The sequence below is a fragment of the Mugil cephalus genome, chromosome 19 (genome assembly GCF_022458985.1).
Source record: "Mugil cephalus isolate CIBA_MC_2020 chromosome 19, CIBA_Mcephalus_1.1, whole genome shotgun sequence".
In the NCBI taxonomy this organism is placed as follows: Eukaryota; Metazoa; Chordata; class Actinopteri; order Mugiliformes; family Mugilidae; genus Mugil; species Mugil cephalus.
Window position 1 is genome coordinate 19,564,067 of NC_061788.1, and position 24,109 is coordinate 19,588,175.

The 24,109-nt window shown below is 41.9% G+C and overlaps 1 protein-coding gene across 8 annotated transcripts in view; it reads right to left on the minus strand.

Annotated features, from left to right (window-relative positions):
* The window catches only part of tjp2a (tight junction protein 2a (zona occludens 2)), a 30,807-nt gene that overhangs the window by 1,801 nt on the left and 4,897 nt on the right, over positions 1-24,109 (minus strand). Inside the window, exons 2-25 of one of the 8 annotated variants that reach the window (XM_047569199.1) lie at positions 21,997-22,126; positions 15,736-15,789; positions 11,491-11,615; positions 11,269-11,371; positions 10,376-11,111; positions 10,083-10,186; positions 9,764-9,917; positions 8,529-8,640; positions 7,774-7,895; positions 7,595-7,679; positions 7,336-7,486; positions 6,884-6,992; positions 6,332-6,551; positions 5,273-5,460; positions 5,062-5,157; positions 4,869-4,948; positions 4,577-4,787; positions 4,361-4,461; positions 3,961-4,185; positions 3,681-3,785; positions 2,696-2,902; positions 2,464-2,478; positions 2,178-2,255; positions 61-146 (exon numbers count right to left, since the gene is read on the minus strand). In XM_047569199.1, the coding sequence (XP_047425155.1) occupies positions 61-146; positions 2,178-2,255; positions 2,464-2,478; positions 2,696-2,902; positions 3,681-3,785; positions 3,961-4,185; positions 4,361-4,461; positions 4,577-4,787; positions 4,869-4,948; positions 5,062-5,157; positions 5,273-5,460; positions 6,332-6,551; positions 6,884-6,992; positions 7,336-7,486; positions 7,595-7,679; positions 7,774-7,895; positions 8,529-8,640; positions 9,764-9,917; positions 10,083-10,186; positions 10,376-11,111; positions 11,269-11,371; positions 11,491-11,615; positions 15,736-15,789; positions 21,997-22,002 (3,473 nt within the window). In that variant the 5' untranslated portion in view covers positions 22,003-22,126. Of the gene's footprint in view, positions 1-60; positions 147-2,177; positions 2,256-2,463; positions 2,479-2,695; positions 2,903-3,680; positions 3,786-3,960; positions 4,186-4,360; positions 4,462-4,576; positions 4,788-4,868; positions 4,949-5,061; positions 5,158-5,272; positions 5,461-6,331; positions 6,552-6,883; positions 6,993-7,335; positions 7,487-7,594; positions 7,680-7,773; positions 7,896-8,528; positions 8,641-9,763; positions 9,918-10,082; positions 10,187-10,375; positions 11,112-11,268; positions 11,372-11,490; positions 11,616-15,735; positions 15,790-16,587; positions 16,788-19,409; positions 19,683-21,996; positions 22,127-24,109 lie in introns of those variants that run through there. The other 7 variants (XM_047569197.1, XM_047569196.1, XM_047569200.1 and 4 more) reach the window with 7 other exon arrangements.

Sequence of the window (24,109 nt, forward strand, 5' to 3'; positions counted from 1 at the left end):
TTAATCGATCATAAAGCAAACACTGTTATATATCATTATACATGAGGCTGATGCTCTCACCCTATTGGCTGAGGACGGTTGAGGTTGGGTTTTGGCAGTTTCACTGGGACGGCGTAGATGTCTGGATGCTTCTGGGCAATTTCCAACTGCGCAGACAAAGGAGCAGACCCAGATATGTCAGAACAACTAATACGAAAACGAGCGCACAACAAGGCGTCCTAACTCTGAGAAGGTAGACGTGTTCTGGCAGCTTACTCCATCTCCGTTTACTTCAAGGTGACGTCTTTTTCCTTCGCATTTTTAAGTCCACCTTAAACACCATTCATTACCACGTGCAGATTATGTAAGTTAGGGGCTGCGCCACTTCTTCCTCCTCTCCAGAGAAGAGCTCTGTTCAAGAATAATCCAAAGCTCGGCTAATTTAGTTTCACACGGAGAAACAGAGCTGGAGAAGAAATCTGAAGTGAGTTTTTAGAGTTTCCTGTCAGAGTTTGTCTGCTGCTCTGGTACTGCTCTGTGCACAGTCATGTTGCTAAAAAAATGATTTAAATCAACAACCAACGAGCCACTGGGGACGGCTCTAGATGAGCTGGTCTGGCAACCAGCTCTGTGCCAGCAGGAGAATAACCACATCACACTCCTCATCATTCTGGTATTAGTGGAAAAAAACCCCTCTGGCTTCTCAGTTCTTCTTTAAACCAATCACAAGCCCGGGAGGCAGTGATGGTGGAGAGTCGTGTTGGAGGGAACTTGTTTTGGTGGAACCCTTGGCGAGTATCGTCATTAAAAGCCGCCAGAAAAACAGTCAAGATAAACAATATGAATAGCTTTGGAAATTGATACCTTGCAGATTTATTAAACTCATATCACAGAGGTGCCTCCGTGAAGTGGATCTGACTGCTGCATAGATGGCAACTCAATGTTTGCCTCGTGCCGGAGTAAGTTTAGCCTCCACCTCACAACTTAATGCTCCTTCCAAACTGTCAAACTGTTGTAGTTCACATACATGTCTGTTTTGAGTCTTTATAACATATAAGGGGCTTACTGCACATTATGATGCCACTGAAAGGCTGTCATTAGACTATAATTTGAGTTATTGTCAAAAACTTGGTCTGTGGGGTCCTCGAACACCAAAGTCTAGTCAGTTCACCCTTAAGTCAAAGTTAAGTGAAAGCCTCGAGGTGTCTCTGAGATATCACTAAAATGAACGGATGATCCAGTGAGACAGTAAATGTTCTGATAGTTCGGTTAGTTCGGAGTTTGTTTTCCTAAAGTGATTTGGAGAACGGTAACAGACCATAAACTGTATAAATACAGACGGCAGAACAGCTCCTCTAAAGTAAAGCCAAAGCAAGTAGAGCTCCCCCTGGTGACTGGCTGCAGTATAGGTCATAAACTCCATCTCCACCATTTTAAATGGGTGGGACTCGGGCCAAACTAAAACACTAACAAAATGTCAATTTTTTTTTTACAAGGATGGTTTCAGTCATTTAAGAAGTTAATATAATGTTGATGCATGTTCAAGGGTCAAGTTTTTGCCTAAGCTTCGTATTAGTTATCTGATGCTATAGAAACAGGATGTGGCACCAGTTGCCATGCAAACCCGCTTCGTAAAGAGTAATAAAAGAGTAATCAATAATCATGAAGAGTAATAATTAAACGAAAATGCAAGTGAGTCTGGTGGAAGTGTGGCTGGGGCATCGATATCACACCACACATGGCTCTACTCTTGGACCATATTGCGCAGACGGAAAATATCATCAGTTTGGCCAATGAAAGGAAGGAAGTGGGGACACGTTGTCCATATTTATACAGTTATGTAACACACAGACAGTGAAAAGGGGAGAAGACTGCAGTGTGAAATACATGGCCAATTACAGGCTTTAATTACTGCCCTCTGCAGGGGAATATTATTTACTACAACCGCACTTTACACTCTGCTTGCTTTCTTCAGCCAGACTCAGTGTAGTTTGGGAGAGTCCTCGGTGAAACATGTTTTTAACATGTGATTTAATCATGTTGTTATTACGACCTCGTATTACTAAAACGGCTTGCACCTTTCCTGAAGCCGTCTTTGATGACGAGGTAAAATGTAAGGTGTAAACCTCCTAAATGTTTTTAACTGCTCTTTCTCTCCATCTGTCTCCATCTATAGCAGCAATATTAACATTACTCACTCGAGCATTCTCCGCCTCTTGCAGCTCCAGGAGCCTCTGAGCTCGTGCCAGGTGGTCCATCTTCTCAAACGCTTTAATCTGGGAGCAAATGAGTTCATGTTAATGACCACTCCATTATTGATGGGAAACATGAATAGATAGGGAGCATTCACGTGACATGATTGTAGTGGAAGTGACTGTCAAATGAAACATTTAGTGATGATTTAATGAGCACATCTATGAAGGACGATGAGCTGATGTGGATTTAAAATGGCTGCGAACATACAAAGCGAATTTTTTTAATTACCTGTCCACCCATTTTCTATTTCGTATTAGACGCAATGAGAGTAAGACAGGAAGAGAAGGGAAACAAAATTATTTAGAAATGACTTAATAAGAGATTTGAAGTTTCTGAACTTCAGAAAAATTAAATCTAAAAGCAGGATGGGTAAGAAAAAAACATTTGATATGTAACATGTTAGAATAGGCTGTAAGGTTTAGCTAATTTGTTGACCTAAAAGTCAATAAAAGACACGAACCTTGCCCAGGAAGGATTTGTTGGCGGGGTCCTCCTCCTCCTTCCCCGGTTTCTGCTCCTCTGGTGTCTGGTTCAGACGGGGTATGGTGGGCTTCAGGGCCACAGGTGGGGGAAGCGGCTTGTTTGCGGCCACTGCGTCGCTGCTGATGGTGCTGCTGGAGTGTGACTCATAGCTCCGCGTTGAGTCAGTCCGAGCCTGGACACGCACCTTGAACAGGGAGGGACCGCTGAGGTTATTTACAACCGCTTAGACATCGGTGAGGACGGTCTGCTTCCGCGTCGTGGTCCCTCAGGTACAACTGTTTCTGTGTTTCATCTACAGTTTAAAATATTTAGCCCTGTGCATTTCCAGTCATCGAGAATGTGTGTTGGTCGTGTTAATAAGTTTAAATAAAAGATACTCTACTTGCCTTTCATCTATTTAGGCTTCACTTTAGTACCATTACATTTACTCATTTATTCATTACTCATTTAAGAATTATGCAGTGGCCCATTTGTAGAAAAACGTTGCTTAGATATTATTATGAAATGTGTCTCTCTTCACAATTAGCTAGTCCTCCAACCAATCAACATTTTGTTGGAAAGAAATTCAACTGCATGGTGCTCTGATGACACGTAGCACTACACTGATGTTACATACAATTCTGTCCATCACTGCATGAACAATATAACTGACCATACTCCTAGCAGAGCAACTCAACGTTCCATCACAACAGTAGAAGTCCGACTGGCTTCCAGGTTAGAAGAAACATCTACTTTTCTGTAATTACCGAAACTTCTAAAGTATTCAAGATTTTTATTCATCGTGCTTCGACTCGTAGCTGCAAAATAATGCACTAGCAATGCAGTCCTGCAAGAACTTAGGATGCCAATCCGCAGTTAGAAAGTCTACCATAAAATTTTATGTGGCTTTAGTAGAACTAGTGTTAATCATTAGAGGAAAGTGAAGACAGAGTTTAGTGGGGAAATGAGTGGGAAGTTCTCACCTTAGGGGGTTCAGGGACAAAGGAAGGGGGAGGGCTGGGCTCTCTGTGCAGCACCTCTCTGCTCCCTGACTTCCTCATACGAGCCCGGGGTTCAGGGTGAGCCTTCTAAATAGTCACACACACACACACACACACACACACACACAGACATGAGGGTCGAAGGGGTTAGATTGTGCAAACGTGCGCATTTTAACTAGTGGTGGGTGAAGAGTGGTGGAGGTTAGAATGGCGGCTGTTAAAAGGGGGCGTCTCCCACTATAAATACAGCGTTGTAGCCCACCTCTTCGGGCAGAACGGGCTCTGATGATCGACTGATGGCTGACACAGGGTGGGGTTCGTCCAACGCCTCATCCAGCTCGTTGTCAGTGTAAGCCCCGCCTTCGTCCGCCGTGTCCTCGTAGTCGCTGGTCAGACGGCTGTCCATGCTCAGGTAGTCTGCGCTCATTGCCGACAGGTAGGACATGCGGTCGTCATGGAGATCCAGGTCCTCCTCAGTGCCATCCAGCTGAGGGGAAGAAATGAGATAGAGGACGACAACGATTAAATCCTGGATAATTAGCACTCACGCAATTCAGTCAAAGTCACAGAGGCGTCATAACATACTATTACTGTCTTCTATTCTTGGAGAGCATTAAAATTGCTTGAGTACTTATGGTAATCTTTCCACAAATATGACTCACCTTGCCCTCAGAGACCCACACAGCTCTGTCCTGCTGTTCCCGAATGGACTCTTTCACGCTGCCAAACCACGCGTCGTTGGCAGAGTTCAGGTCGATCGTGGCTAATTGCGCAGAAAACACACAAACAAAAAATAAACACACAAAATACCCCAAGATTTCAAATCTTATTTCAAACTTGCAGTCTTCAGACAGCAGTTGAATGAAAGCTGCTTCTACCAGTGAAAAGGTGTGAACAGGTCTTCTTCAGCTTGACGGCCTGCTCGTACAGCTTGCGTGCGCTGCGGGTGGATCCGGGCATCAGGCGGCTCCTCATGGTCTTGACGCCTTGCTTGCTGTCTGGGTTCAGGAAGATGACGATGGGATACCACTGGGTGTAGTTCAGAGTGTCTACGGCTTTGGGAGTCACGTCCAACAGAGCGTGACGGTCCTGAAGAACACAACAGGGGGACGTTAAATGTTTGCCGAAGGTATTTTGAACTCTTGCCATTACTCCTCTACTGTAGCGTACCTGTTCAATGATTTGTCGGATGGTGTTTAGTCTCACCACTCCGGAGGACTTCTCAGTTCCTGCATCCTTTGGCTCCGTTTCTGAAAGAGGAAGAAAATCGATCACACCGCAGAATAAATTAATCTGCAAGAATCTGTGTGTCTTCCAAAAATACTATTTAACGCGTTCTGCGTTAGGTACTAGTGACACTTACTGGCAACGACAAACTCGCCAGGAAGGTCGCTGGCTAGTTTTTCATTCACCACGTCGGAAATGGGCCCAAATATCACAATAGGTCTCTTGAAACCAGCTAAACAACAAAACAATAAAGAGGGTGTTAACTGAGAGATCAAGGAACAACACAAGAATGCAGGTGAATGTCTTGGGTGAAACTGGGGCCCAGTGGACACGTCTCTTTAGGATACCTTCACGTAACACAACCCTCTCGTAGGCAGGGAATCGTGTGCTGACTGGAGCAGCGCTCAGGTCCTCTCGACTCTTTCGGAGATCTTTCTTCTTTGCTGCTCTTTGACCTCTCAGCCTCCAGAAGTCGCCTCTGTCGTTGCCCGATGCGGCACGAGCGGCATTCTGAACATTGGCCATTTGCTCTGCTCTGTGGGAACAAAGGAAAAAAAAATAATCAGTGGCTTTCAAATGTTACAGAGCATCCTCTCTGCATTGCCTTTAGCGGTTGGATTTACCAGATGATGATTTAGATGTCGCTACCAGCTGCTACTAAGCCAGAGAAGGAAGATTTAGTATCAGTAGAGCTAACAGCATTGACAATGTTTCTACAGTTTAGCTAAACTATAGTCGATAGTCTATAGTCTGAGAGTTTCAGGTGAGCATAAAAACCTAAACTGAGTCTGAGGTCTTTCTGGGTAGAGTTTGCATGTTCTCTCTGTACCTGCGTGGGTTTACTCTGGGTTTCCTTCCTCCCACCGTCCAAAGACATGTTCTTTAGGTTAACTGGTGATTCTAAATCGTCCGTAGGTGTGAGTGTTTGGTTGTTTGTCTTTCTGCGTTAAGCCCTCGATAGACTTGCGACCTATTCAGGGAGCACCCTGCCTCTCAATCAATCACGGCTGGGATAGGCTCCAGCCTCCCTGCAAACCTCTTGAGGACAAGTGGTTATGGAAAATCGATGAATGAAAGCCCAGTTGCCTTGTTCTAGTTTTGTTGTCTGGATATGCTACAAGAAGTTTCCTTCCTCTGACGAGCGTGATACAATAGAAAGATCCAGTACAGCTGCTAAATTTATATTGTGATGACATTGTTTTTTTAAACTGCTGTTTCCATGGTAAAGAATGAAGTTTCCATCTCTATTTTAAGCCAGTATATACAGTAAGTTCTAGGGAAAACTTTGGAGATTGTTTGATATGGTCAACAGTGCTCCTTTCACCACTACTAAATCCTCTTTCTAACCATGAACCGCATATTTCAAACCCATTTGTCTGACAAATCTTAAACCAACTCATATCTACCTGCTCTTGTTGGGGATGATTCCTTTCTCCAGCAGCTGGTTGTCTTTGTCAGTACGGACTGCCAGCCAGTTGCCCAGCTTGCCGTCATAAAGCGTGTCTGTCACTTTGAAGATTTCTCCTCTGCTGAAAGCAAGGCTCTGTGGAGCCTCCTTCTCATACTCAAAGTGGGTTCTGATGTAAAACGAGTCGCCTCTGCCAGATGCTAAAATGTCCTTGTAGACTGAAACCAACAGACAAAAACACATTCTGGGTCTCGACACACAGAGCTAAAATAAAACTACATACATGTCTTGGTGTTCCACATGGCTCCACTGTGGGCCCGCTGTTATTGTTATTATGCATGTGGTAAATCTGTACTCCATGTAGCTTTATTGAAGTAGACATTACACTTTACAATGAACACTGAACAACCTCTCAATTCATATTTTATGTGCAGCTGATATATTCTAACAGAGAAACATTATACTATTTTTGCCTCTGTATTCATCATTGGTTTGGTCCTGAACATTTGCTCTAGTTTTTGTTGCTTGTGTAATATATCCAGAACAGTACCTTCAGGTTTGCTCTGAGCAAGAATAGTAACATCCTCTCCTTTGGGGATCTCCAGGAGGTACAGAACAGCATCTTCACGCACCATGCCTCTGAAGTCCACATTGTTCACCTGAAACGAACAACAATTAGAAACTGTGTTATCGTACTGAATGATATTACATGACCACAGGGATCAATATAAAAGACAGAAGAACTCAGACATTGGAGTGAATATGGGCTGATCATGTCTTGGTTTGCTAAACTCTGGCTCTAACCAGTTCTAAAGGTCTAACCCTGCCTTTAGTTTACACTAAAGTTAGACCTCTGGATAGTGCTCTTACCATTTTTAACTTAATTTAACCTTTAACTTTTTTGTGTGATATTGTCATAATTAAGGATTTAAGTCATTCGGCATCACGCTATTGAGTCATCTAAATGTGACTGTTTTGTAGGTGGAATTAAATAAGCCTCACCTTCATGATTTGATCTCCCGTGTGGAGACCCTCCTGCTCAGCTGCGCTGTCCTCCTGAACGCCTGCGATGAAAATGCCCACATCATTTCCTCCTGCCAGCCTCAGACCCACACTATCGCCTTTCTGGAAATGCACCATTAAGGTGTTCGGCCTGCAATATACAAGAGAGAACAGTTCATAGGACGAAAATAAGCAGAAGGTCGCATGGAGTCTTGCAAACTATAGGTCTCGTTGAATAATATTATCGTTGAATACTGACCCGTAAACATCCTGGTCTGCAACGCTCGGCTTTAGTGGCACCTTCGGAGGAACTTGAAACTTTTGGGTCGCAGTGACAGCTGCTACTGTAGAAACAAAAGTCACAGCAGACGTTCACATTTCCACCTGGTCATGTAAAGCGGTGTTTTACTTTATATTCAGGAGCAGAAACATCCTTACAAGGTGGTGTCTCTTGTCGTGGCTCCTCCCTCTCTTCATGCAAAGGGAGAGTGTCTTCAGTGTGACCTCTGAACGGTGTTGGCATGGCGCCCATTTTTGCCAGCCTGTTAGGTGGGTCCTCTCTGGTAGGATGACAAATTCAAATTTTAGACTGGCCTTCAAGTTGAACTCACGTTGGCCTACAGATTTAGACACAAATACTGCGCATACATATTATTTCTGCTTCTCAAGCTTTCAAACGCAGAACAGAGAAAATAATTCATATCTGACAATATGTTTGTGATGCGATGGACTGCTTCATGAAGCATAAATCAACACAATCCAGCATCATCCTGACTTTTTTTTCCACAGTAAACAAACAAACATTTCAATAATAAATCACTGGGAATATCTAAATAAAGCTGGGCGCATTACTTTTGTGGAACCTAAAAAATGACATAGACACGCGTCTAACAGGAGCTTATGAATTTGCTTTAATTAAAAATCCACTGAGCAGTTAATCAATTCTTCCAGTTATTGAAGGTTTAAAGGAAACATATCAGGCCGTATGAGGCAGATACTTCCTGTATTTTTTTCTTTCAGTCAGACTCTAAGATCAAGCTGCCTGCTACAGTACACAGTGCACTGCAAAAATCCTTGTTTCTCTAAATCTCTAGAGTGGGGATGACAAGTTTGCTGTAGAGCCACTGAAGTCACATTCATGGAAAATATGCCACGTTGAAATAAACCAGAACTATCCTTTAATGACAGCCTACCTCGGTTTGTCTCTGAGTCTCTCATTGGAGGAGTGGGAGGAAAGGTCGGAGTGGTGGCCTCGCCGGTCATCCTGCGGAGAGTAGGAGCGGTACGACTCGATCTCCGAGATATCTGTAAAACACACAACGACAAACGTGTTACAAGATCAAACGCAGCATTCAAGTGTCTATGAGGTCTGTGAGATCAGAGGATAAAAAAACTTAACTGGAAGAGCAAAATGCAGAATTTCTCCTTGATGCTCCCGTATTTTTGTAAATTACATAATGTGGCACCACCGGCCCACAGGTCATGAAAGCAGATAAACACACCAGTGGTCCACCAGACAAACGAAGGTCAGATCACTGCTCACAGTTCAGTCTGTCGACTAATTACGTGCATCAGCAGTTCCTAGGATCTTAATTATGGAAAGAGAGCACTGGATCTCAGGATGTTTAAATTTTCACATGGCTGGGAAAGAAGACTACGCTGCTGGACTTTCTTTGCATTTTCACATGGAGGGAGTGATTCTCATTTTCTCTCACACACACACACACACACGATCAGTCAGACCCTATTGTTTTCAGAGGTCATTAGAAACAGGGATACTGCATGGCAGGAACCAGGCGGCTGCTGCGATGCGAACCTTAACATAATGAAATTCTGTCATATCCAATAGTTGGATTACGATCGGGGATTATATCACCCCGCTGGAGGCGAGTGAGCACTTCTCACACACGCACACACCGAGTCCCAAAACCAGAAGAAGTGGGTCACAAGTCTTTGAGCTATTCCCCCGCCCTGAAAACATTTGGTCAGTGAACAATCCACTCACACCACTTATCTAGATTGGCGTTAACCAATCACAGCACGCCATCTGGTCATGTGACTTTAAAAGCAGGTATAAAAGCTTGAGTAATCATGAGGGTGAAGGTAGTATAATGGCTCTTTGGTGAATCTCTGGTTAGTCCAAAGGTGCTAGTACTGCTCTGAAGTATTCATATGTGAAATAATATTTAAACAAAACTAAATAGTGATGTGATTAAAAGCTTTATTTTAGGAATGGAAAACAAGCTTGATTGACAGATACAGAATCAGTAATGGCAACAATGTTTCCACAGATGATACATATGAAGTTCATGCGCGGTGGATTTATATATGATGAAGATGGTGATGATGATGATGATGGTGGCCACTCGCCAGGTGTGCCTTTACACTGGATAGGACCTGCTGCTTTTCATTTTCATGGGTCTCTCACCATCGAGCTCCGAGTCGCTGTCGACCATCGGCGGGATTCGGATCAGCACCTGCCGCCTGTCTCTCTGCACCACCAGCTGCAGCTTCCCGCGCGACTTCTCGATCAGCTTCCCTGCGTCGGCGAGGGACAGGTTTTCTGTCACCGTGCCGTTAATCTGAGCGAGAGAGAGAGAGAGGGCGGGGGGAGATTAGGAGATGATCATTCTACATGAACTACAAAGGAGTCAGCACGCACTCAGGATGAGCAATTTCAACCATCATTAAAACTGCTGAAAAATTACAATTACAAATTTTTTGAATCAATTCATCTGCTGCCATACCTTCAGTATAATGTCCCCTTCCTGCAGGTTTCCATCTCTGCTGGCGAGTCCTGTGCTGGTCATCTCTTTGATGAAGAGCTGACTCCCCAGGCGGAGACCATACTCTGGACAAGAACAAACGTTTGTGTTTAAATTGAGCCTCTTTTTCATATTATTGAGTCTAAAACAATGTGTACGTTTTTGTAAAAGGACATCTATGCCTTTTTGAAATGATTTCAAAGTTTAAGCAGGGTTTTCATTTCTGATGATACCCAGCCTTTTACCATCAGTAGTAATGTCTGTCAGCTTCTCACCTTCATTTGGGCGGTTTTTCAGCAGCAGCACATTCACAGGTTTCTCCAGTGGCTCCAGGTCCCTGATGGGCCGTGGCAGTGGGATGGGCAGGGCCGGGGACGGGGAGCGGTCCAGGCGGTCCCTGCTCCCGCTTCGCTTCACGGGCTCATCGTACTTCCTCGGGTCGCTGGGCACGCGCTCGCGTCCTCGGCGCACGTCGGGGCTGTTGGCGCGGTCCAGCGTTCGCTCGCTGCGGTAGCGCCTATCCGGGCTGTAGTCTCGGTCGAGGGCTCGCTCGCTGCGGTAGCGGCGGTCGGGGCTGTGGTCTCGGTCTAAGGTGCGCTCGCTGCGGTACCTCCGGTCCGGGCTGTAGTCGCGGTCTATGTTGTGGTCGCTCCTGTAGCGGCGATCGGGGCTGGGCTCTCTATCCAAAGCGCGGCCCCTGCTGCCGTCCCTCCTGTACGAGCGGTCCGGGCTGAGGTCTCTCTCCATGCTCCTGCCGCGTTCCCGCCGGTCGTAGTCCCGGTCGTAGTCCCTGTCGTAGTCACGCTCACGTGTTTGGTAGCCGGAATCCATGTAACCGCCCCGCTCCCTCTCCAGGCTGTGTTCCCGTCCGCCGCTGCGGCCGCTGTACACACTGCGGCGGTCCTGGTCGTAGTTGTAATCGTCGTTGTAATCGTTGTTGAAGACTCTGTCGTCAGGTGATGGAGGACGGTTCATTACGTTGACAGGAACCTTCCTAGGCCTCTTGACTGTCTGAATTATTCCAAGAAAAAAAACAACTAGTTAAAGATCATTTAAAGCAACAGAGGTTTAGTTTATATATATTTGAGATGGAGATTACATTTCCTGTGAATCTAATGGGCTTTTCATAACAATTTTGCAAATAAGCAACAAACTATACTTTACTTACGATTTTTGCTACTTTGCCACACTTCCTGAGGGTCTGGACAGCGAAGGAGTGGATGGCTCCATCCATGGGAATGGCGTTCACCTGCACTACTCTGTCCTTCTCACTAAACACAAGCACACATTGGTATGAGTTAACTGGGCTCCAAAAAGGTCACAAATATAGGTTACCAAGCTGATAAATGGTGTTACTAAATTAAGGCCAAAAAATAACAATGGTACGCACAACAGCAATCCATCTGCAGGCCCTCCCTGCAGGACGTCAGACACCACGATGGACGTCTCACCACTGTCCTCATTTGGGTTGTCCCTCCCCCCCGACACTGCGATACCAAAGCCCATCTTTGAATCCTGAAAGACAAGAGTGGAAGAGTGGAATCAATTCGGTGTGTGTGTGTGTGTGTGTGTGATAGGTCCAGTAATCCCGGTGACATGTCATGTGGCTGTCTGTGTATTGTACATGGTGATTAAAGGGATTTTTGACATACATGCACCCATGTTGCGCAGGGTTGAAAATGATCGGCACGGTAAGATGACATCCGGTTGACTGACAACAATCTGTTTTTGTAATATTTTCTAGTGTCAAATGTGTCTGTGCTACCGTTCCCAAGGTTTTATCTTAATTCACAAATAATTCCGCTTTCAAAGTCAGATTGTTTCGTTGGATATATTTTCGGCCTCTGAATAATTCTACCTGCCACTGCTCCAGTTTGCCCAGATGAGATTAGGTCAGAGATTTGACGACCTTGTCTCTTTATCCCCTCCCATCCATCTGTACTTACAAAAAAAAAAAAAAAACCCACACACACACACTCACGCAATTCACCACTTCCCTCTATCTCTAGCAGATGGCGATGGAGACAGATGGAGGGTGAAAGTGGGAGCAGAGAGACAAAAGCAGAACAAGATAACTTAAAAATTCCTTTTTGGCTTTAGATTTAATTATTACGTGGAGAATTAAATAACTATCAAAAGGAAAATGTTATATGTACTATGAATTATATGAACTGTTATATGTGGCCACTTCAAGACCTTGAAAAATAGCCTGTTTTGACTTTGTGTTTGACATGAGCCACAGAACTGTATCTGAGCATGAAAAGTCAACAAACCGTTTACTGTATTTTGTTGTTGTTTTCGCCAGTGGTTGGGAGAATTAATGGTACAGCTGGGTACTATTGTTTAATTATCTGAATCTAGTTGATTCACATAGTCAAAATAAATTTATTTAAATAGCTTATTTATGAAAGATTTTCAATAATGTTGCAAGGAGTATAAAAATGGTCCTTTCAGAGATGGAGCTTCTGTCACGTTCTGTATCTCCCTCACAAGTGGAATAATCTCATCAACAAGAAAATGCAAGAAATGGAAATGGCTTCTTATGTTGTGCTTACTTCAAACTTTCAATCTTTTAATTATTGACTTAGTTTCACTCTAACTGCTGGCTGCTTTCCTACCATGACCTTCTGGGCAAGCTTTCTGACCCTAGCTACTTCCTCCAGGCTGAGCTTTGATCATGACACGTAATGTCAGAAATTTGGCGTCTTTTCGCCAAAGTATTGAGCATTCAGCTTAGCTCAGCTTAGCTTTATCTTGGTTACTGCTTTCATTTTGTTCTCTGCATTCAGCTCAATCTCTACTCTCTGCGTGGTCACTGCTCCGAGTGCTTCCCAGTCTCATGAGTAAGTCAGTAAACAAATGATCAGGTGGAGGATGATCTCTGGCTCTCCGTGCTTTGAGAGAGACATCATGACTGGTAACATGCTGCTCTCTAATTTTCTGTGCGGTGACAGAAATAGATGAACACATGAATGAGAGGAGGAGAACTACATTCAAGGTGCTCGGGAGAAAATAAGCATGACTGATTTACGGAGGTGATTAACAAGTGCTTTTTGACATTTAAATTGGAAATTTCACTTCTCACATTTTTTGCCTGTGTCGACATCGGTCACACTATGCACACATTTCGAAGCAGAAAGAGGTTTAATATGTTATTCATCTATGTATTTTGAGTGTGTTACATTCACATCTCAGCTTTTCCTGTTTATCCAAAGGCCATCAATAATTCCTTAACTAGTTCATTACGGTTTGTGTCATCTCAATGTCGCAACTGAATCTGGACAAAGTGTCAGGTCAACCGTAACCCAAGAGGAGCAGCACAAACAAGATATAACAACATTAAGACTCACAGGGTAGGTAGAAGGTAGGATGTCAGAAGAGAATAAAAGTAATGTACGAAGCAGAGTGTGACAGCTGGCTGTGGTGGTGGTGGGGTTGAGATACAGGGGTAACACGCCTGCAGCACAGGACCTTTTTGGACTAAATCTGCCTTTCTGGCTTCAATGAACCGCAGCACGAGACAATGAGCTCATCACCATGATTAACTAAGCTCAACTGGTTTGTTCTGTTCACATAGTGGCACATGAGTTCAACATTAGCAACAGTGTAGAACCTGGCAGTCGCCTGCAACAAATACAACATGCTCAGCTTTGAAAGAGCATTTATAATGTGAATGTAGAAGATGTGACAGCTGTAATCATGTCTACTACAAAGTACTGAGTCGACCTGAAGTACCTAAAGCTTTTTCAACCAGCCACCGTCACCAACAACGAGCAACTGCTGATGCAGAAAAGTCTTTTATAGAGAAAATGTCGTCGTTATTCATTGTGCAGAGTTCTTTATTTAAACCATAACCTTTGTAATTACTGTGATCATTATCAGTTTCAATAAAATTGTCTTTACCTTTCCTCTGTTATCTGCAGTCTTCAATGTGATACACTAATTTACTAAAACAGGGGTGTCAAACATATGGCCCGTGGGCCAAAACCAGCCCACCAGAGGGTCTAATCTGGCCCATTGGATGAATATGCAAAAAAGTAAAAGTCATTAAGAGCAATTTTTCAATAAAACTGGCACCTGTGTGAAATCAGGGTTGCACTGATCTAGTCACAGTCACAGACACAACATGGAGACCCAGAACTAAAGAGCAGATGGCAGCAATGTGGTGAAATTGCACTTATTTTTCTTAAGAAATTTCAGGTTGTTGATGGAACGATAGTTCATTAAATATAAACATTTTCATAATGTACTGAAAAATCTGGTGTTGTCGTTATTTATAGGCTATTATGCTGCAGTGTTACTTGTCTGGCCCACTTGGGATCAAACTAGGCTGTATGTGGCCCCTGAACTAAAACGAGTTTGACACTCCTGTACTAAAACATAACAGCTTCATGTCCTCATTTAATCATAATAAATTTACTTTACATCTTTAATGAGGAATAAACTGGATAGAGAAAAAGAGTCCGACAGTAACAATGAAGTACAGCTTCGCGTGCAACCTCTAAATGACCAGTCGAGTGGAATCACCTGTGTCTCAGTGATCAGTGTGAACATTCAGCTTTGTGTATAGAACTAAAATGCGATTTATGAATTGCTGTTACTTTTCAGCCTTTGCTTATAGAGACCACTTCCTCAAGGACCTTGTTTGTCTTCCTGTTGTAATGAACCTTTGTTGAATGTAATCATTTTGTATTTTACTTTTTACTCCATGGTAACATTTAATACATTTTGGGTTATGCATGCAGTGTAGAGCAGTGTAGAGCTGTACAATCACCATGACATGGTTCAGTTCTGTTGCATGAGTTTTATGGAAAACCCACCAATGGTGTGAATCATGTCATTTTGACACTTCCTTCACTCTCCAACTATCCTTGACAAAGACACACAAACCCAAATTGTTGCATGCTGGTAGCAGAGTTATTTGTCCAATAGTCCAACTCTTCAGTGAACTTCTCAGATTTGTAATCTTGTTTACTTAGTCGATTCGTTAGTTCATGGTTAAAATAATAACTTTTTAAACTACATCTTTAATTTTGCAATTAGCTTCAAACATTCAGACATGAAATTAAAATAATCAGACAACATCTGTTGTATTTAGTTGATTGTAAATGACAAAATATGTAATACGTATAATTTAATCAAATTAGTTTGTGTGATTAAATTAAACAAACTAAATGAGTAACCATTATACCAGCACTTCAGAGAAACTACATTTTATTTAAAGAAAGTTTTCTTTTTAGAATTTCTTTTGTTTTCAGAGGAAATCTCTCAGTGGCCTTGATACTAACAAGTACAAGTAAGGTTGGAATGAAAACAAAATTTATATAGTGTAGCTGTGCCAGTTTTGTTGCCATAAAGGTAGTTCAGGTTCAGATTTATTAAAATTTGATGCATAACTGTTTCCAATAAATGCATAAGCTTAGCCTGGCTCTCAATCAGAGGACAGGGAATGTTCATTACATTTGTAGTTGGAGGGTTTTTCACTCTCTTAACTCCTGGCTGCCTGCGAAGCATCAAACTAATGATTAAAATGCACTCCTTATGAACCACCAGGGTCAACAGCTTGGGTTTGTGACTAAGATGTCGATACTGTAAATGAGTTGAGGTGGGGGTGTTTCAGTGGAGATGGACTCACCCTCTGCAGGGTCACAGTGTACTGCTCCCACACGGTCTCCTCCATGACTGGATTCTGTGGAGAGAAAGAAAAGATTACATTGAGTGGTTTCATTTCACCGAACAGATTAATAATGTATTACGTGATGTAACGACAAAGCCAGAGTTCATTAGCCTACGCTGTTGTTACACAAGCAGGAGCTCCCAGAAGAACAATGGCAGGCCTTTGCTGTGCTGTTTACAAGTTTGACTTAGAAATATTCAAGGAAGAAAATGTTTCTTCTTAAAAAACTGTCCCATAAAAGAGTTCACATTCAGACACACAGCTGCTAAACAACAAGTGGATTAACATCCAATACACAGACGACTCTGAGAAAGGCTCAAACAAAAACACTAACACAGTGAATCATTTTTTTCATAATCATCAAGACACAGAAAAGTCTGCGCCCGTCACAAAACAACATTAGAATTAAAACAAAAGATGATTTAGTTATTCAAACACCATCCAATAATACTGCCACTAATCATTAGCACTAGCTAAGCAACTAATCAACAACTCAATCCGTCTATCAGTCCAAACTCTTAAGCTACCGCAGCAACCTTGGTCAAAGTTGATTTCAAAATAAAACAAGGATTACACTTAAATAAACCAAAGTCACTGAGACAGATTTGATTTTCCAAACTACCGACACCCTCCTTTGGAAAAACACTGTAACTAACCAACCGTTAGTGCCACTTTTCTCCATCTCTGGATCCATCATTTCAAAATAAAACTTGACTCAACTCAACCCGTTACAGAATCACTCCGGTCCAGCTGCCTGGCCGGGACACGGATCCGAACATATCCGAGCCACAGTGTCAGAATCACACTCACGAGTCCCTGCAGGATACGTATGGTCTTGACCGCATGGGCCCATTTCCTGTGCAGGCTGAGGACGGTCTTCATCGTTGCCGCTCTCCGACTCTTCCTCTCCGCGTCTCTCCCTGTTCACCACCAGCGGTGCTCTGGCAGACTGATGTGCGGCACAGCCTCCTCCATGGCCACAGCTGCACAACCACCAGCAGCTCTCTCCCTGCATCTGCCCGCCCGCCTGCCTGCCTTTGACGTAAGAGGGATTCTGCTGGCCTACATTCAGCACAAATCCCACCGTCTGCAGACAGTGTAAACATACAGACACACCAACTCTATGCAGGCAAACGGTGGTTAAACATCCGCGTTTTCCTCCAGGAACGCAAAAAAAACAATCTCCACATATTTTACGTTTGATGTCAGCTCAGACCTTTAAATAAATCCGGTACTGCTCAAACTTTTTAGAGCTGATTAACCTATTGACAAAGACAAACCTACACCCAATGTGCCCGGAGTGCAAATCTAAGTCGCGATTCTAAGTTGTTGGGATTTTTTAGGAGATATATAAAGTGGAAAGTGAAATTAGTGTGCTGCTGACATCTCAGGCCCAGGCTTAGTGAAATGGGGCCATGACTCAGGCAGCACACCCATCATAACCCACTTTTCTGATCTTCTGGCCTACAATGGGACACTTTAGAACACGAAGCAAAAGGAAAGAGCAACGTGTGAATAAAAAATGAGGAACTCCAAAAGACAGAGAAAACAACAGGGAAAGATTCCTTGTTTTGGCACTGCCCTGAAATATCCATCTGGACTTTTATCTTAAATCGTTCCTCTCTAGTCAAGGTTGTATGTGGGGACCGTGGCAGAAGAAACACATTTTGTAGAGTATCACGCCTCGCTGCAACCAAGAGGAAGAGGCTTTTTGTATCAATAACGTCCCTTTGCACCAGAGAGCCAACAAAAATGCAACATGAAAAGAATACGGCTACGTATGAAGAGAGGAAACATATTGACTCACAAAAATATGACAAAAGACTTGGAAGCAGGCGTTGGAAATGCTTTGAGCAAGGCCAAACCAGTTTTCATCAGAATGTCTTCTTGTGCTATGTGATAAGATTGTGATTGCTGCTCGCAGGCAGACCTGCAGGATAAGTCGTAGTCTCCTGAGTGTGAGCCATTACATAATAAAACACAAACACATTTCCACTAATGAGCAGAGAGCTTGAGATACTGGGTCATAATTGCAGGATGCGACTTAGAAAACAAATTATTTACAGAGAGAGTCACAAGCCAAGAACACAGAACACGTAGAGGATCAAAACTCCACGGAGCTGAATCCTGAAATACTGAGCAAAACTATATATCGCAAAACTATAGCTCCTACATTCCCACACATCATTTGTTTGCTCTCACATCTTTTTCCATTTCAACTAATATATAAACATATTCTCAGCACCGATTGCTCATCAGAGCTGCAGTTTTAATATCATACAGATTTATTTAAAACATTTAAATGCCTACAAGTGTATTGTTATTTCTTACCAATAGCACCGATACATCTTGGATGATGGAACAAAAAAACAATGAAATTTGTGGATGAACATGCGTTACACAATTGTTTACAGTCAAAACTGATGTTTTTACTTTATTTAGTTATTAATTTTTACCCATGACTATCTCAAGTTAATGTGCGTCAGGTAAGAATGAGAACTGTTTAAATATCAGTTTCAGTACTAACAAGAAGGGAGCTGGAAAATAGATAAAGTGACATAGTTTTGTGACTTTGAACCAAACATGAAAACACATTCAAATTTTAGTGCACTGGAAAGGTTTAATGTGAAGAGAAAAAGACCTGTAACTCACATTTTTTTATCAGCTCTACATACCAGTGATTCATAAAGACATTTTATTTTTATCTCTCTTCCTCCCAAATAGTTCTGAATCACCCAGTCTGAATACTCTTGAGGAACACAACTTGTAGATAACGTAACTACAGGCATCCGGCTTACAGATAAGGGTAAGGAGACAGATAATTCAGTGTCAATCACTGGATATTATCTATTTGCTTAAAACCAATTTGGAACCTTGCAGAGCTGGAAATGTTTGTAAACATAATGTATTATCCATCATCCATTTTATTTTAAAAACAAAACAACTCTTGTTTTAACCCCTCATTTATCACCTAGCTGTTACTCACGTGTTATACTGGTACTCACTAAAATCCTTTTTTATGATACACATTAAGAGGCTACCTTAACGCTTGAGCGTTTGTGTACTGCTGGTAAGAGAATTGTTGTGCGAGTCTGCCCCCTACTGGCGACAGAAATACATTACCTCGTGAGGCACAATAGAGAACACCATATTAGTTTTAACTTAAAATCAATTCAATAAAATAAAATAAAGAAACTACAACAAGTTTGTAATAAACCATATGCCTCATTACTGTTAGATTGGAAAATGATCATTTCAAAAACAAAACGCAGAATTAAAAAAGAAAAATGTTGTTTTGACCAACAAATAAGAGGCAAACATGCAAAGGTGGATTATAAATAAGACCAAACAGCATTAATGTGTTAGGTGTAGTGTTTAACAAAATGTAAAAGGGATTTGTTAACTTTGACCGTATTTGTCCAGCTAAATCGTTAACATAGCTGACAGCGATAACATCAGGTGCAGCAGGAAGCAACAGGCTCTGGCAGGGATTCATGGAAACTCCCTGTTGGTCAACTGCATTTCCTCAAAGACATAAACAAAAAGTACTGCCACGGGAGTAAACCAGTGCTACCATATGTCGACACGTATTTTTAATAGCACTTTTGAATGTAGCTATGTAAAGTACTTACGGTAAAATACTGAGTCGCATATCTGCTCAGAGTGAGCGGCCCCCCTCCGTTAACAGGCATCACGCACTTTGAACTATCCGGGACTGGTAGTGAAGATTCAAACCAAACTATGACGAGTTAGGTATGTCCGGTCGTATGTAAGCAGAGGTTAGGAAAAAAAAATAAAATTGTAGTTTAAAGTTTAAAATCCGTAAAAGTCTTCGCTGCTTCACTTTAGATGACGCACTTGATCCACTAAAATCATTAGACATCCAGGGCAAAAATTAGCGCCGGGTACTCCTAGCTTGGTACAGGTTATACCAAATACGACCCCGGGGGGGATTAAAAAAATAACAGCAAATTTGAAAGATAAAGACTAACCCAAACATCGTTTTATAGTCTCGACGTGCCTGAATGTAATAAACTATTTCTTTAGGTACCAGTAATTCCAAACATTTTTTAACACTATGGATACATGTCTGGAGGGAGCTTGCCTCACTAATACCGCTGAGATGGACCCGTCCAAAATTCCCATTGATTTTTAGGCAGCCCGCTGTGAGGTTCCCAGACAGACGGCACAACAACAGACTTCACACAGTCAAGTGAGGCACACGATTAAGATACTTTTAGATGTATTTTAGGCAGATAGTATGTATTTAGTGTGGCATACAACAACTTCCTACCAAAGGGAAAAAAAAAATACATGTAAAATACCTGCTTACATTATACTCTTAAGCAAGCACCAAATGTTTTAGGACAAAATACATAGTTTCTTATTTATCCAAGGGGGAATCAGTCCATTAGTGGAAAGATACACTTTGCTCCATATGAGGCACAAATGAACTAGTTTTAAGATAATGGTGAGGATGGTGCTTGGCATGCAGTCAGTATTTAAATTTGGCTGAGGTCAGGGATCAATGTGGACCAGTCAATGAATTTAAGCTGCTAAGGTCTTGTAACACTGAAACATTAAAGGGTCTTCCTGAACTCCTGCCACAAATTTGGAAAAGGAAGAGAACATCGAAATTATCAATGCATGCTAAAGTATTATTTGTTTATTAGAACTAAATTTGGAGGCATGAAAAACACGAGTAAACAAAAGGCATGTGGCCAGTGATGTAGAGCTATGTGAAAAATGTCAGGCTCCTATGCATGAGCAGTTAAAGCAAAGGTCAAGATGACAATGTGCAGCCGTCCCATAATAACCCATTGTTTTTAAATTACCATTGTTACTGTGTGTGTGTGTGTTTTACTGTCCATTCAAGCATGCCCTTATCTGGCATTTTATCAGCATGAGACAAATCACAGATGGGAACACAATTTTCCTTTTAAAATCCACCTGTTTTACAAAATACAGAACCATTTCTGCTTGAAAAAAGTCAACGAACACTTTATCCTTATTTTTGAGTTCCAGGGCAGCAATGCTGTGTGAATTAGATAATATCAACAGAATGATATAATGAAAAATATGTCCAAACCAGTGAAATTGCGACATTTCACATGAGCAGAAATATCCCAAATATGCCTTAAAATAGGCCATTCTAATGCAAAACAGCTTCACTGGCCTGAATAATTTGTGGGGCCAAGTCATTAGAACAATGAAGCTTCCGGGATTTGACATGTCTCTCTGGTTAATCATCATCTTGCCTGCAGGAGGGGGTCACTACTGCATGGTTGTATACAAATAAGAGAAGAGAAAAGAACTCTGAGAAACAGACAAGTCATTGAACTTCACATCTTCAAATCATCAGTGAGTCAGAACAGAAACTGCCTTGTTTGCAGCTTTACAAAATATTTTTGGACAAACTAAAAACAAAAAAAAACACTGCATGCATGCAGTTTTGGATCACCCAGAGATCGGATTATGGAAGTGTTTCAAGACACAACATCATAAAATTTTCATCGGCAGCGGAACACATCACTAAAGAGATATAAAAACCCAACAGCCATAAACCCAGCAAGGTCTGGCAAATTCTCAAATGGTAGAAGCAGTAAACAGCCAATAAAAGGGACACTGTCCACTGTGTCTAGTCACCAACTAAATACAAATATACTGAGTAATAACTTAATATTGTTAACTTTCATTGCGTTTTTGAATTTAAACTGTTTATCCAGTAACTTCCCATTTACATAAAAAAAAAAAAAAATCATGATTTGGATTCTCATAAGTAGTCCTTAATTTAATTCCCAACAATGAACACCTCACAGATTTAAATGATCTTGTTCAAGAGCGTCTTGAAAAAGACTGTCGATAAGAGCAAGTGAGGGGTTAACAAAGTAAAGCACAAGATTCAGAATTAGGGACGTCAAAATCTGAAACACATATCAAGAAGTACTACAGATGAGGTGGCAGTCCGAGATAAAATACTTGGCAGCGAACCCGTATTCCCACCCAAAGACATTAAGGTGCAGCACAACCAGCCTATAAAAATAGTTCAGTAAGACGTGCACTGTAGCAGCGTGTAGAATGACGCTGCGGCCCCTGATTGAACAGAAGCAGGCTTTGAGAACCAGAAACCAGAAACCAGAAAGCAACCAGAAAAGTGAGATCCTCTAATCCAGCAGAAATGCAAACACAGTCAAATAAGTCAAAAGCTAAAACACATACCATCATGATAGCCGAATAGCTGCGCGAAGAGAGGCGGCGAAGATACAAGTACTGGGCTTCTCTGGACCAGCAGAACTTGCGGCCGGACTTGCAGAGGTCAGTGCTAATCTGCTCAGAGCCAGGCTGGTCCCTGTGCACACATGAGAAACACAGGCAACATATTACGAATGGTGCCTGTCGTGTATTTGAACCAAAATGAGTGAGAACATTCAAAATGCATCACATTCAGTGTACACGTTTTTATATTGTTTTTCACCAAAACATAGCTGAGTATGTTTGTATTAAGCGTGCTCTGACCATCAAACATTTATTTGTAGAATAGCTCTGAAATATTTAAGGGATGTCTCAGAAGTGACACTGTCAGAATGAAATGTTAAGTGATGCTTACATGGGTATTCACCAGACAGAGGGGGTCTATTATTTATATGATATGAAGATGAATCTGCAGACTCTTTAAATTTGTTTGTGTTGTGCACTATAACTCAAGACTGCATCCGCTACATTTTCTACAAGTAATTCTATATAAGAAAGTGTAAAATTCTACCTAAGAAATATTAACTAAATATTTCAACAACCAAATGATCAGGGAACAAATTACAATGCGATACACAGTTAATAAAATGAGCCACGTGTCATTCAGCCAGCTATGGCCCTGAGCTTAAGCCAGATTCAAAGGACAAGAACAGACCAACACAGACAGTACTGATAATGAAACCATTTCCTGGTATTGTTTTAGCTTTGCGACCGTGACACAGACATGTCTTTAAATTGTCTGATTGGATAAAGGCAGATAACGCAGCATTGTGCAGAGAGTGAAGTAAGTCCATAGCCTCGGCATGACTAAACCTGCTCTGTTAAACACACACACATATGATGAGCACAAACTTGTAGGATTCAGAGAAAACACGAGGAAGTTCACACCCATGTTTCAATTAAAATGACTTTTAGCCTTTTCTGTACTGCACTTCCAAAATGTTGGTGGACAAGCAGGAAGGATATTTAGCCCTTAGTATAAGTAAAGCTTCTTAATCTGTATATCATATTTTGTAAAGTTAACTCAGCGGTTTCATTTGTTGACCCTGTTCCCATTTTTAAACAGGAACCCAGAGTTTACAACGTGAGGTTTATAAAAATGAAAGTTACTTCTCTTAGGAATTCTCCAAAATCTTACCCTGTTTTTGACATCATTTACTATGGCTGGTAACTATACTATAGTGTTGCACAGTGGTGTTGTCCACTGGGTGCCGTCTATGCTTCACACCCACAAATGTAGTAACAGGAAACAAAGCAGCATGTCATCCAGCTTTACTGCACCTAATTTTTTCTAGTTCCAACCCAATATTTCTTAGTACATGAAAGGTTTTTAATTTGAGGCAAACAAAGAAAACACAGTGCATGTCACCACTAGAATTAAAAAAACTGACACAACTGGGATCAAAACTTTTTCAGTCCACACCCAACTGTATTAGCATTTATACTTTGTTCATCCACAGAATGACTCAAACTGAGTCAAACGGTACTAAAAATGAACGAAATCCTCACAGAGGCAAAGTCTCCCCTTGCAGTGCACACAGTGGGGAAAAAATGGTAGTCAGAGAGGAAAGTGTTGGTGTACTACGACTCTGGTATCACACCATAGATGTCGCCATAATAGCCGTCATCTTGGCACATTTGAGAGAACGTTTAAAGAGATAAAAATAACTACTATTGTCTACTATCTGTGTCTTCAGTTGCTGTGGATCGCTTCGTTTTGCATGCGTGGTCTTTCTGATTATGTATCTACACAGTCTTATATTTCAATAGTTTCAAGAGAGTCAAAGCCATCTGACAGTTCAAGAATATGCTAAACCAGTCCATCTTGATGAAAAAAAAACATCTATCACCAAATATGGATATTATAATTAGGTATTTTTCCACTCACCCTTTGTGCCTATATTTTAATTGTGACTTTGAGATTCCACTGAGTCTGACAGATCTCTGTCTCTACTACTCTGAAGTCTATCCAGAGTAACTGGAACATTGCTGTTTATGACATTTCCAGTGCCGTGTCCCACTGAATATTCAATTCGTGTCTGTTGGATTGGGCAGACTGACGGCTGCAAAACTTCAAATG